At 44.3% G+C, this 13,329-nt stretch overlaps 1 protein-coding gene across 1 annotated transcript; it reads left to right on the top strand.

Annotated features, from left to right (window-relative positions):
- Window positions 1-619: 619 nt before the first annotated feature.
- CHRM5 (cholinergic receptor muscarinic 5) lies at window positions 620-2,289 on the top strand (the record flags this gene model as incomplete). The annotated part of the gene is made up of 1 exon (XM_079914211.1): window positions 620-2,289. Exon 1 carries the CDS (start codon window positions 688-690, stop codon window positions 2,287-2,289), a length of 1,602 nt encoding a protein of 533 aa, XP_079770337.1. The 5' UTR covers window positions 620-687.
- Window positions 2,290-13,329: the final 11,040 nt, after the last annotated feature.

Raw genomic sequence — 13,329 nt, 5'->3', positions numbered from 1 at the left:
ATCACCAGGAGCTTAAGAAACAGAGGATCTGGGGCTTCCCTGGTGGCACAGTGGTTGAGAGTCCGCCTGCCGATGCAGGGGACACGGGTTCGTGCCCCGGTCCGGGAAGATCCCACATGCCGCGGAGTGGCTGGGCCCGTGAGCCATGGCCGCTGAGCCTGTGCTCCGCAACGGGAGAGGCCACAAAAATGAGAGGCTCAGCGTACCGCAAAAAAAAACCCCAAAAAACAGAGGGTCTGACCTCAAGGCCATAGTCTAAGATAACTTAACATCACCTGTTTTCCCCTCTTCCCTGCTTTCCAACAATCTGATTCTTTTCTTTTTGTTTGCCCTTGTCATCTTCCCAGCCCTTTTTTAAAAATTGCCCATTAGAACCACAAGAGGGCAGCAGCCTCATGTACAAGAAAGGCTCTCAGGCATTGGTAATCATAAAAAGCAAAGGGAGGAGATGCCTTTATAAAAAGTGTTATCAAAACTTTAGAGATTTCAGCATCTTGCTCTGAATAGATGTGGAACCACCTTTAATGTTCTGTTAGAAATTATAAACAATGAGTGGAAAAGAAATTCATGCTGGCGAGTGGAGCTAATGTATTTCCCTCTCTTCCAGAAACTGGCCAGAGAAATGAGATAGAAAAGAGAACAGTCTAGAACCTAAGACTTACTCCTAATGTAAACTCTTGCACCAGGATGGAAGGGGAATCTTACCACAATGCTACTACCGTCAATGGCACCCCAGTGAATCACCAGCCTTTGGAACGCCACAGGTTGTGGGAAGTCATCACCATTGCAGCTGTGACAGCTGTGGTGAGCCTGATCACCGTCGTGGGCAACGTCTTAGTCATGATCTCTTTCAAAGTCAACAGCCAGCTGAAGACAGTTAATAACTATTACCTGCTCAGCTTAGCCTGTGCAGATCTCATCATTGGGATCTTCTCCATGAACCTCTACACCACCTACATCCTCATGGGACACTGGGCTCTCGGGAGTCTGGCTTGTGACCTTTGGCTCGCACTGGACTACGTGGCCAGCAATGCTTCTGTCATGAACCTTCTGGTGATCAGTTTTGACCGATACTTTTCTATCACAAGACCCCTGACGTATCGGGCCAAGCGTACCCCAAAGAGGGCTGGCATCATGATTGGCTTGGCCTGGCTGATCTCCTTCATCCTCTGGGCCCCAGCGATCCTCTGCTGGCAGTACTTGGTTGGGGAGCGGACGGTCCCACCAGATGAGTGCCAGATCCAGTTCCTCTCGGAGCCCACCATCACTTTTGGCACTGCCATCGCTGCTTTCTACATCCCTGTTTCTGTGATGACAATCCTCTACTGCCGAATCTACCGGGAAACAGAGAAGCGAACCAAGGACCTGGCCGACCTCCAGGGCTCTGACCGCGTGGCTGAAACTGAGAAGAGAAAGCCAGCTCACGAGGCTCTGCTCACGTCCTGCTTTAGCTGCTGCCCCCAGCCCACACTGGCCCAGAGGGAAAGGAACCAAGCCTCCTGGCCATCCTCCTGCAGGAGCACCTCCGTCACTGGGAAGCCATCCCGAGCCACTGGCCCGAGCACTGAGTGGGGCAAAGCTGAGCAGCTAACCACCTGTAGCAGCTACCCATCCTCAGAAGATGAAGACAAGCCCACCACTGACCCTGTCTTTCAAGTGGTCTACAAGAGTCAGGCCAAGGAAAGCCCAAGGGAAGAATTCAGTGCTGAAGAGGTCAAGGAAACTTTTGTGAACGCTCAAACTGAAAAAAATGACTATGACAGCCAAAAATACTTCCTGTCTCCAGCTGCTGCTCATCGACCCAAGAGTCAGAAGGGCATGGCCTATAAGTTCCGACTGGTGGTGAAAGCTGATGGGACCCAGGATACCAACAACGGCTGTCGCAAGGTGAAAATCATGCCCTGCTCCTTCCCGGTGTCCAAGGACCCTTCAACGAAAGGCCTTGATCCCAACCTCAGCCATCAGATGACCAAACGAAAGAGGATGGTCCTCGTCAAAGAGAGGAAAGCAGCCCAGACCCTGAGTGCAATTCTCCTGGCTTTCATCGTCACGTGGACCCCTTACAACATCATGGTCCTGGTTTCCACCTTCTGCGACAAGTGTGTCCCAGTCACCCTGTGGCACTTGGGCTACTGGCTGTGTTATGTCAATAGCACTGTCAACCCCATTTGCTATGCCCTCTGCAACAGAACCTTCAGGAAGACCTTTAAGATGCTGCTTCTCTGCCGATGGAAAAAGAAAAAAGTGGAAGAGAAATTGTACTGGCAGGGGAACAGCAAGCTCCCCTGAAAAGTAACGACTCCCCTCAGAAGAATGACCAAGGTCAAGGTCCTCTGAGGACGGGTGAGCTGATTCTGCTTTACTTTTCAAAAAGACCTTTTGAGTCCCTGAGGACATGGAAAGCCTCGAGGTCCATCGCCAGAAGGAAAGAGTCACAGCTGCCACAGTTACTGCCATATTGAATGATTCTTATCCATGACCAGGGTCGCCTGATGCTGCTGGAGTGTTTGCCACCAAAGTAAAGAGACAGACTCATGACCCTTCACAGGAGGAGGAGCAGTTGGTCACAGCAAACAACAACTGAGGGAGCTCCTGTCCAACCTTCTGTGGGCAACAGCAGGACCGGTGGAAACCTGTCACAGAGTTTTGTGCAGTATGTATGTGTCTGTGAAGTTGTCTCATTTCAGTGAGAACGAGGAGAATGTAAGTCAGTGTCACCTGTTAACAAGAGTGATATTCAACTGGCTTCTAAGGTTCTATTTCTTTATGAACTGATCAGTATTTATTATGCAGCTATTATGTGTTCTGTACTGTGGTATGTTTTCCTGTCCCTACATCTGAGCAAAGCTCTTGCTCTTCCTTTTCACAACTGATGCCAATTCCTGGTACCCACTGAGGCCAGGCTGGTCCCCACAGAACCACCCTTCCTCTCAGAGTCCTGGGTCTGAAAGGACACTGGAACCTGATCACACCCAGTCCTACAGAGAAGCCTCTGTTCTGCTAATAAAGGCGATCAGGTCTCCACAGTCATTTATTTTGTTTTTACCAGTGGGGATTTTTTTCCTTTTATGTAAACAAATATTATGTATTGTAGTTTGTGCCCTTTGAACCCATTTATTTATGCTGTGTCCTCAGGAAGACTAATTGTATGACAGCTCTTCACTGGGTAAAGACCTTCTCCAGTCTGTTTAATCATGGTTCTCTTAAATTATTTTCAGAGGTCTTACTTTCTAATCTCTTCACAAGGCAAACCTGAGGCAAAATGTGCAAAACAAATCTGGTTTCGCTCCATGCTTTTGAACTTCTTCCAGGCCCTTTTGCAGGCCCTCATCCAGACCCTCAATTCACACCCAGGCACAAGCAGGTCACTTTGCTGTCTCCAGCCAGAAATGCTATTTAGAGGGACAGCAGGGGAAAGGCTCTTTTAAAAAAAAATAGGTCCTCCAAATCATGGCTCAGAAATGACTTACTGGGCTTCCCTGGTGGCACAGTGGTTAAGAATCCGCCTACCAATGCAGGGGACATGGGTTCGAGTCCTGGTCTGGGAAGATCCCACATGCCGCGGAGCAACTAAGCCCGTGTGCCACAACTACTGAGCCTGCGCTCTAGAGTCCGCGAGCCACAACTGCTGAGCCTGCGCACCTAGAAACCACCATAATGAGAAACCACCATAATGAGAAGAAAAACCACCACAAGAGAAACCACCATAATGAGAAGCCCGTGCACCGCAACGAAGAGTAGCACAAGCTCACCTCAACTAGAGAAAGCCTGTGTGCGGCAACAAAGACCCAAAGCAGCCAAAAATAAATAAATAAATACATTAATTTTTTTAAAAAAATGACTTACTTAGTCATTCCTCTCCAAATTCACAAAAATGAGAAGCCCAGAAAAATACAGTTGAGGTCCAGTAATGACCTCATGGTCATTAAAAATGACCATGTTTTCTTTAAAAACAAAATGTAGGCCATAATAATGTATAAAAATAAAAGTTATCAACATACATTTAAATATCAGGATTATCCAAAAACCAAATTTTAACTGAAATCTCTGTGTATATAAACAGACCAAATCTAAGAGGTTTCTTTGATAATTCTGAAAATAAACCAATGTGCAAGAAATCAAAACAATACAAAAATGCATAAAATTAATGAACAGTCCACAAAGAAAGCATCAGTATAGCATACAACAAGGATTTTAAAGATGAAACATTCCTGTCAGACAGAAACTCAGTATTTAACCTGTTAATTACATCTGCAGTTGTATATAAAAATCTCTGGGCTTCTTTTCACCTAATGTGGGCCAGTTCTTTTTCAGCCTCGTTTGCTAAAGGGATGTAAAAATAGCTGGTTTAGTTGTCCTGGGACTTTGGTACGTACTTGAGTATAGGAGAGTTTCAAGCTTTCCACTGAAGAGTGAATTGGCCTCTTCTACAGAGTAGCAAGGACGCTTCAGGGAAGTGGAAACCCAGGCCTCTCCAGCCCTGTAGGGACTTGATGTTGAGACGGAACATCTTTGAAGCAATGTAGCTGCTGAGGCTTTATGAAGGGCAGGTTGACACCCACCAAGAATTTGGTAGAGAATATTAACTGGCTCAATTCCCCAAGACAGAGACTCCCAGGTCTACAAGATGCCAACAGGACGTGGCTTCATAAGCTCTGGATAAACAGTTGATTCTTTGAGTTTAAGGCTTTGACAAAAGTGAAAATCCCTCCAAGAGAATAGCACTTTGAGCTCACTCACTGTTCACAGTAGACAGAGATACAACCTAATTCAAACAAAAGAACACAGAACTGAGGGGGTGGGCTGGTGGAGGCACACTTTTCTCACTCCACAACTGCCTAGAACTAAGCCTTTTTTGTCTTTTGTGAAATTCATTGAGAGGCCTATGCCTCCTACATCACGGGCTTTGGGAGGCAACCAGTTATGAAGACTACCTATGCCCCTTGACAAAGACAAAAAGAATGCCCCGAACTACTAGGGGAAAGGAGACTTCTTTAGAATAGGGCCTCTGGTGGGGTCCTCAGAATGAACAGATCCAACTGTAAACTACAGGGACCTGATGGGTGGATGGGTAGGGTGTGGACTGACTTTGGATCTTAGGCCGTCTTACGCCCCGTCTCCAAAGCTCTCTTTGTGGTACACTATGTGCAGCTTTGATTAGTGGCCTGTTGGATACTGCTATGTTGCTAACATTGTGGTTTGTTTCTCCTCGCTGTGAATTTGATGGCTTGTCGAGGAATCTGTTTTCAGTACAATGTTTGGTTAAAGCATTTTGTCAGTATTCCTGGTCTCTGCTTTGCTCCTCTGGTGAATGTCTTTTGAGGGTGATGCTGATGTTTGGCTCTTTGTCGTTGTGAAACGTTGTGTCGTACCTAATCTCTGGAGAGAAAAATCCCATTGTCTACTGTAAATACTGGAATCACAGCAAAGGATGTGGGGACTGGACTGCTTTTCTGTATCATACTAGCATTGTTCTAGATATTAAAGAAATTTAACCACACAGTAGTCCAACGCAAAGTGTTTAAATAAGAAAATGGTCTCGGGCTTCCCTGGTGGCACCGTGGTTAAGCATCTGCCTGCCAATGCAGGGGACACGGGTTTGAGCCCTGGTCCAGGAAGATCCCACATGCCATGAAACAACAAAGCCCGTGCGCCACAACTACTGAGCCTGTGCTCTAGAGCCTGCAAGCCACAACTACTGAGCCCATGTGCCACAACTACTGAAGGCTGCGCGCCTAGAGCCCGTGCTCTTGCAACAAGAGAAGCCACCTCAATGGGAAGCCCGCGCACTGCAACCAAGAGTAGCCCCCGCTCACCGCAACTAGAGAAAGGCTCCATGCGGCAACGAGGACCCAATGCAGCCAAAAATGAATAAATTAAATAAATAAATTTGAAAAAAAAAAAAAGAAAGAAAATGGTCTCAGTGAGCTTGACAGATCCATCTATGTTAGAGATTCCACACACATTCGCATTGCCTGGCCTTTTAAGGGAGCAGGGGTTGATATACAATGTAGATACATGTCCCTCTTGCCACCTTTGTGATTTTCCCCTTTCCTCTCAGTTACCAAATGACCAAATTAAGATGAAATAATGATGACAAGATTCCTGTGACTAAAATGATCCCATCACCCTCCAGGACGAGGGAGGTGAGGCAGACCTCAATCCAGGGCACGTTAGCCAATACAGACCCTGCAACGAACCAGAACTGCAGCATTTCTTCTCCAACTGCTCGAAGAGCTGGTGCCCCAGTCATTTCATTCCATTGTAAGGGATACTAATTCCCACCTCCCCCCACTCATATTACCAGTAAAGTTTGAGATTATATAATTTTTTCCGATAAGAGCCCCAGATTGAGAGTGAGGAGGAAGGGAAATACGTTTTTTAAGCATCCAGGAAGGAACCAGAAGAAAAATTATTTAAAACATACAACTTTTTTTGGGGGGGAGGATAATTTTAAACTTAGAAAAAAAGCTGCAATAATAGTACTCTGATATCCTTCTCCCACATTCCCCAGTTGTTAACATTTTGCCACATTTGTGCTGTGTGTGTGAGTACACTTTTTTTTTTTTTCAACCATTTGGAGTAAGTTGCAGACATCACATCCACTGACCTCTAAATACTCCAGTGGGTATTTCTTAAGAACAAGGAATTATCTTACATTACCACAATACAAATACAAAATCAGGAAATTCAACATTACAGTAATATTATTATGTGAATCATAATTATGTAATACAGTCCATACTCAACTTTTACCAGTTGTTCAAACAATTTTCATTATAAGAATTTCTTTTCCAGTTAGGATCTAATCCAGGACCACACACTGCATTTAGTTGTCATGTCTCTTGGACTCTTTTAATTTGGAAGAGGTCTTCAGCTTTCTTTCGTCTTTTATGATATGGTCATTTCTTTAGTGTACATTTAATCCAATTTTTAAAAAAGAATTTCCAGGGACTTCCCTGGTGGTCCAGTGGTAAAGAATCTGCCTTCCAATGCAGGGGATTCAGGTTCGATCCCTGGTCGGGGAGCTAGGTTCCCACATGCCACAGGGCAGCTAAGCCCTCTCACCACAACTACTGAGCTCCCGTGCCGCAAACTACAGAGCCCACGCGCTCTGGAGCCCACACGCCACAACTACAGAGCTCAAGCGCCCTTAAGCATGCACGCCACAACTAAAGAAGAGAAAAAAACCCACACGCCACAACTAGAGAGAAGCCCGTGCACCACAACAAAGATCCCGCATGCCGCAACTAAGACCCGACACAGCCCCCAAAATTAATTAATCAATTAAAGGGTTAGTTTAAAAAAAAATGAATTTCCATCAGTTTGCGGTTGTCTGATGTTTCACATCAGATTCAGTTTGTTTGTTTTGATTTGGGCAGGAATGTCACAAATGTGATATTGTGTCCTCAGTGCCTCACATTAGCAAGACATGATGTTTTATCCCAGTAGTGGTGACGCTAACATGGATCGCTTGGTTAAAGTGTACCTTCCATCCACCCCTCCACGTTTCTCCACTATAAATTTACTATTTTTCCCTCTGCAACTAATAATTTTGAGAAAGAGATTTTAAGCCTCTATAAACGTCCTATGGGTCATCAGGTTTTCACTCAATAATTGTAGCATATCTTTATTATTCTCATCAAGTTATTCCTATGATGATTGCCAAGTGGTTGGCATTCCACTGTAAGGAAGACTTGTTCCCTCTTTATTATCTATTTATTTACTTATTTATTATAGACTAACAAACTCATAATAATTGGTTAAAACCCATTACTGTCATTATTTCAATGTTAAAATTGTCACAAATTTATGCAGTAAGAGCCCCTTCAAGATGATTCCTGTGACCCTTTGACATAGTTCAAACATTTGTTGAGCACTCCCTTAGTTTCTGGTACAAGAAGATATTCCAGGCTCATCTTTACTCTCCCCACCCCAACCCAAGAATCAGCCATTTCTTCAAGGAGCCCTGGTTTCATTAAGTAGAGAATGGTACCTGACTCAGTTCTAGAATCAGTATGTATTCATTGCTATTAGGCCCTTTCAGTGGATGGAACTAAAAAATATGTATATGTGTATACTTACTAAAAACAATGAGTTCATATTGACATCTGCAATTCAAACAACAGGGGCTTCCCTGCTGGCGCAGTGGTTAAGAATCCACCTGCCAATGCTGGGGACACAGGTTCAAGCCCTGGTCCGGGAAGATCCCACATGCCATGGAGCAACTAAGCCCACGCACCACAACTACTGAGCCTGTGCTCTAGAGCCCATGAACCACAACTGCTGAGCCCATGCACCACAACTACTGAAGCCCACGCGCGTAGAGCCCATGCTCCGCAACAAGGTAAGCCACCACGATGAGAAGCCTATGCACCACAACGAAGAGTAACCCCGCTCGCCTCAACTAGAAAAAGCCCATGCACAGCAACGAGGACCCAACGTAGCCAAAAATAAATAAATTTATTTTTTTAAACGTTAAAAAAACAATCAGTAACCCTTGTTTCATTTTTACTCACAGTCATTTTGTTTTTGTTTTTCTTTCCTCTATTTTTCACTAGCGCCACCTTCTCCAAATGCCCCAAATCTTTGTACCCTCTTTCCTTCACCATCTTCTTAGATCCAAGAACCATCATCCAGGCAACCTGATTACTCCTTTGTTTGGTTACTCATTTGTTCAGCAGATAATTATTTATCTCTGTGGGAACCACGTGACTTCAGAGGGGAACAAGACACTGTCCCGGCCTCCAAGAACACAGACTAACAGAATGAGGGACAGTACAAAGAGAATCACCCCAGTGATGGCTGGAGGCCTCCAGGTCTCCTCCCCAAGCACAAACATTCCCCTTCTCTAGGCCTCTTTTTTTCCCTGCTCTTTGGCAGAAGGGGAAACTAGCACCAAAATCTGAACTGCAGAGGGTAGAACCCTTATATGATTGAAAAGAGAAAGTGAGTGAAGAGTAACAAGATGAATGTGGATTATATCCAACATTCCACTTAGAAGCTCTCACAAGCAATCCTCTGGTCTTTTTTTATCCAGTTTGGTTCCCAGGCCTTTCAGAAAGGAGTCTTGCCCTGTCAGGATACAGCCTAACCTTCCTATTCCATAATCCAATCCCTTCTCAAGGTAGAGGTCAGGTAGGAATGCAGAAATTGGAGAAGTTGTCAGTAGGATTCTGCAAGGACACTTTCAAAATCAAATACATACAATCACACACATATTTACATACATAAAACTTGAAGCAGTGAGGATGGAAAAGAGCCTCAAGCAGTTGGTTCAGAGTGGGAGGGCTGAGAGCCTACCAGGAGCTCAGAGTCCTTCGAGACGCCTTGAAGAAGAGCAGGAACTTCCTTCCCAACCAATCCCCACCAGCCCCAAAGAAGATGAAGGGAAAGAGAAGCTGCTTTATGTCACAGACATCTGCTGGGCCACATCATTTAAAGATGTGAGGTTGGGCCGGAGAGCAAGTCAGGAGGGAAGGCAAAGCTTGTTTTTCTTCCATTAACATATTATCTCAAAGGTTTTGGGTACCTGAGGTTTCTACGAAAGACTCTAGGCTTTGGGGCAGTGATTTTCATATACCACAGTTAGTTTAGAGACTGGTTAACAGTAATCAGTCACACCAGGTGACCATGGAACGCCACACACAGGATTTTCCCTTACCGTTTGTCCTGAGAGGAGCGAGGTGTGTCCTCGAGAAGATAAGGCGAATTCAGGCCTGCAAGGCCTCCAGGCGGCCTCTGCCTACCTGTCCAGGCCTTCTCCGCTCCCCTCTTCCAGAAGTGGTCCAGCTATATGGCTCTCTCAGTTCCTTCAGGGGCCGACCTCCCTCCCACCTCAGCTCACACTGGGAAGCCCCTCATTCTCATCCCTTCTTCTCAGCCTCAGCCTAGTTTATTCCTATGTAGTCTTTCGTCTTACCTCACGGGTCACTTTCTCAGCAAAGTGGTCCTACATTGGCCCTCTACCCTCTCATCCAGATTCCCATGTTATGAGCTTTTAAAGCACCCAGGACTTTTCTGTGGAGCACCTATCAAGGTTTTCATTACATATATTTGTTTGGTTATTCATGTCTATTTCTCCCACTAAACTCTAAGCTCTGAAGCCAGAGTCATGCTGTTTTGCTCATCATTGTGCCCCCTCACCTAATAGCCTTTGGCACATTCAAGAGTATAGGTGCTTCACAATGTAGTCTTTACTAAACAGTAAGTGCATACCTGAGATAAGCGATGGTTGCAAGGTAAGATTCCTGGGTTTTTTCTAGCATGGTTAGTATCTTTGTGCTTCCCTGAGAAGTAGCTTAATTCACCACGAGTCTCTGATCTCCATTTTTGTCTGATTTGAGTTGGGATCCCTAAAAATGATGAAGCTGTATGTGGCAGCCACCCAGAACTGTTATAGTGGAGAAATTAAGATTCTTCCCACCCTTCCCTGAGAACAGGACTGTTGTATTACTAGTGCTTTCCAGTCCAGGTAGCTTAGAGTCCAGAGAGGAAAGTCAGAGAAGTAAACAGGTAATCCGATAAAATGAAATTCTATAACGGTGTAAGCACAGGCACGAAAGGGGACAAAAAAGAGGCTCTTATCCAAGCCTTTGGGGCATCTGGAAGATTTTTGTCAAAGGTGAGTTCTACACTAAGTCCTGAAGCAAATGTAAGAGGTAGACAAGGGAAAGGGATGGGGGTGGGGTAGAGAGTTGAGAGGAAGAAATAATCAAAAAGGTCCAGAGGTGAGCAAGCATATAGAACTTAAGAGTGGGGAAATGAGGAAAACTCAAGATGTAAGTGGGATCAAAGTGGCAAGACGTGAATCTGGAGGGACCATGGTCAGGGTCCCATATTTTGAAGTCTGTGGAGAGTCTACAAAGGGTTTTTAATAAGGGAATGACCCCATCGGATTTGCCTTTTAGAAAGATCTTTAGGTTTACAGTGTCTGAAACTCTAGGCACCAGACATTAGGACTAGAACTGCTTTGCCTTGGAAGTCAGTTTCTCTTGACTACACCACCCCTTCTGAGGAGTGTTTGGAAGGAGAGAGGCAAGTCCCCACATCATGCCAACAGCTGTAGGCAGAGGGTGGGCAAGTGAATAGATGTATGGCTATGTGTTGATCATGGGTATGTGAATGTTTAGTTTTTTTAGTTTAGCTTATGAGAGAAGCACTGTAGGAAGTAGTTAACAGGACTTGCTCTAGGTTACCAGCAGGTGAGCTTGGGAAAATTATAACCTCTGTTTCCTCATCTGAAAAGTAAGAATATTAATAATTATGAACTTTCACTGAGCACTTATATGAATAGGGTTAGTATGAATATTAAGTGGGATGATAATACACGTAAAGTGTTCTAAACAGTTCTACTTATGAAGTAGATATTTCCCCCATTTTACAGCTGAATCTTTGATCCATTTTACTCATAATGAAACTGAGGCTCAGAAAGGTTTCTTTCCCAAGATCACACAATTAGTAAGTGACAGAGCCAGGACATGTATTCACCCAATTTACTCCCTTAAGTTAGAAAGTTCCTTCTGACCCATTCATTCAAGATGGATATGGAGGCAACACAGCCAATTTTGCATTGACTGAGGGAAAAAGAGAAGGCTTTCAGCAGGTTGGAGATCATTTTGGTCAGTTCTGGATAAGTGCATAAGTCAGGACACTGGGTTCAAGTGATAGACACCTACTGGAACTAGCTTTAGTAAAACACATAAACACTATACTAGAGGATATACCAGTGCTCCGTGGAACGCAAGGGCAAGAACACAGCGACCTCAGGAAAGGATTTGAAAAAAGGTACAGTTCTCAGATTTCTTCTTCCACTTCAGCTTGGAACCTGTTTTCTCCTTTTCTGTAGTGTACATGGTAGAATAAAGAGCCATGAACAGCTTGCAAGTTTATATGTTGCAATCTACGCGTTTAGTCCCTGAGTTTTCATTTTAAATTCCCCAGGAACAGCCTTTGGCCTAACCTGGATGAGATGCCCATAAAAGCAGAGCCGCACAGCACAAATATGGTTGCTGGGACAACATCTTTGCACCCCCTTCTCAGGGGAGAACCAGTTACAGGGGTAAGCTGGGCGACAGCTCAACAGATGTACATTAAAGGAAGGCAGGCTCTCATTGTCAGAGTTTAGATTTTCCTCTGCCCTTCCCCACTTTCCAATTGTGCTAATATATCTCATTTTCTCCTCCATAAAGATTCAATCCTACCATTCCTCACATTCTGGGAATAAAATAATTTACTTTTGGGGATAGAAAGAAATTTGAGAGACCATCAGGTAGGTGCACATATAAACCTCCTAAGAGGTGACTTCTGCCCAATTTTTTAACAACGCCAAGAAAAGTAAATCTCACGGTCACTGGCACCTCACAATCTTGTTTACTATGCCAAGAAATTCCTCTTCACAAGAAACTAATTCCTTCTGCTGTATTTAAGTCCATTTCCTTTCTCAGACTTCACAGAGTGGTACACAGCTCATCAGAATTTGCTTTAAAGGGATTATCAAGCCTTTGAAAAATCCCCTCAGCATTCTCTTTACCAAACTAAAAATTACAGCCACTTTAATCCTTCTTAAAGTATATCTAGTTAATATAGTCATGAGGTCAGTAGAATCATTTGTATAGAAAAGTATGAATATTAATCGCTGGCAGCTTTTCTCTAGACCTGCTCTATATATCTTATTATAGAGGCTAAAACTGAACACAGTACTCTCCAAATCAGGATAAATGATAAGTAAGGGGCTAGGCTGGAGATGGTGGGGGAAGGGATTCAAGAGGCTTTCACTGAATCCCTGCACGAATTGCAGCTGAACCTCCATGGACTCGAAAGGTTGTCCAGCAGCTACTTGCTCCACCAATCTCTGCCATACTCTCTTTGTGGGCCAGATTCCTTAGACTGTTGATTCTGCTTACCTGTGGCTCAGGATCAACATACCGGCTTCTCTGATACAGTACCACCCAACTGACTGGCTCAAGTCCCACCCTCAGTCCAACCAGCTGTGGGTGGGAAGGCAGGTCCATCCAGGCCTGTGAAGAGACAAATGCAAAATGAAATTTTTCTTTCTTGTGTATAATGCACAAGATACCGTGACAGCAATGATTGCAAGGAAGCTTTTCTTACATATCTTCTCATGGTCCCTTATGAATCACCTCATAAAACTTTTAGAATGATTCCGTTTCTTAATCTTCATGCCAAATTTTCATGATCACTTAATTCTGAAGATTTTCTAATTTTTTTTTACTACAGTTATTTAGAAATATGCTTTAAAATATCCAAATATATGTAGTAGGAGCGGGATTACTTCGAGTGGGATTACTTTATATATACATGTTTTCC

Source organism: Stenella coeruleoalba (genome assembly GCF_951394435.1).
Source record: "Stenella coeruleoalba genome assembly, chromosome: 2".
Lineage (NCBI taxonomy): Eukaryota > Metazoa > Chordata > Mammalia > Artiodactyla > Delphinidae > Stenella > Stenella coeruleoalba.
The sequence above is the reverse complement of the archived record's forward strand: the minus strand, read 5'-3'. Positions and strand labels throughout refer to the sequence as shown.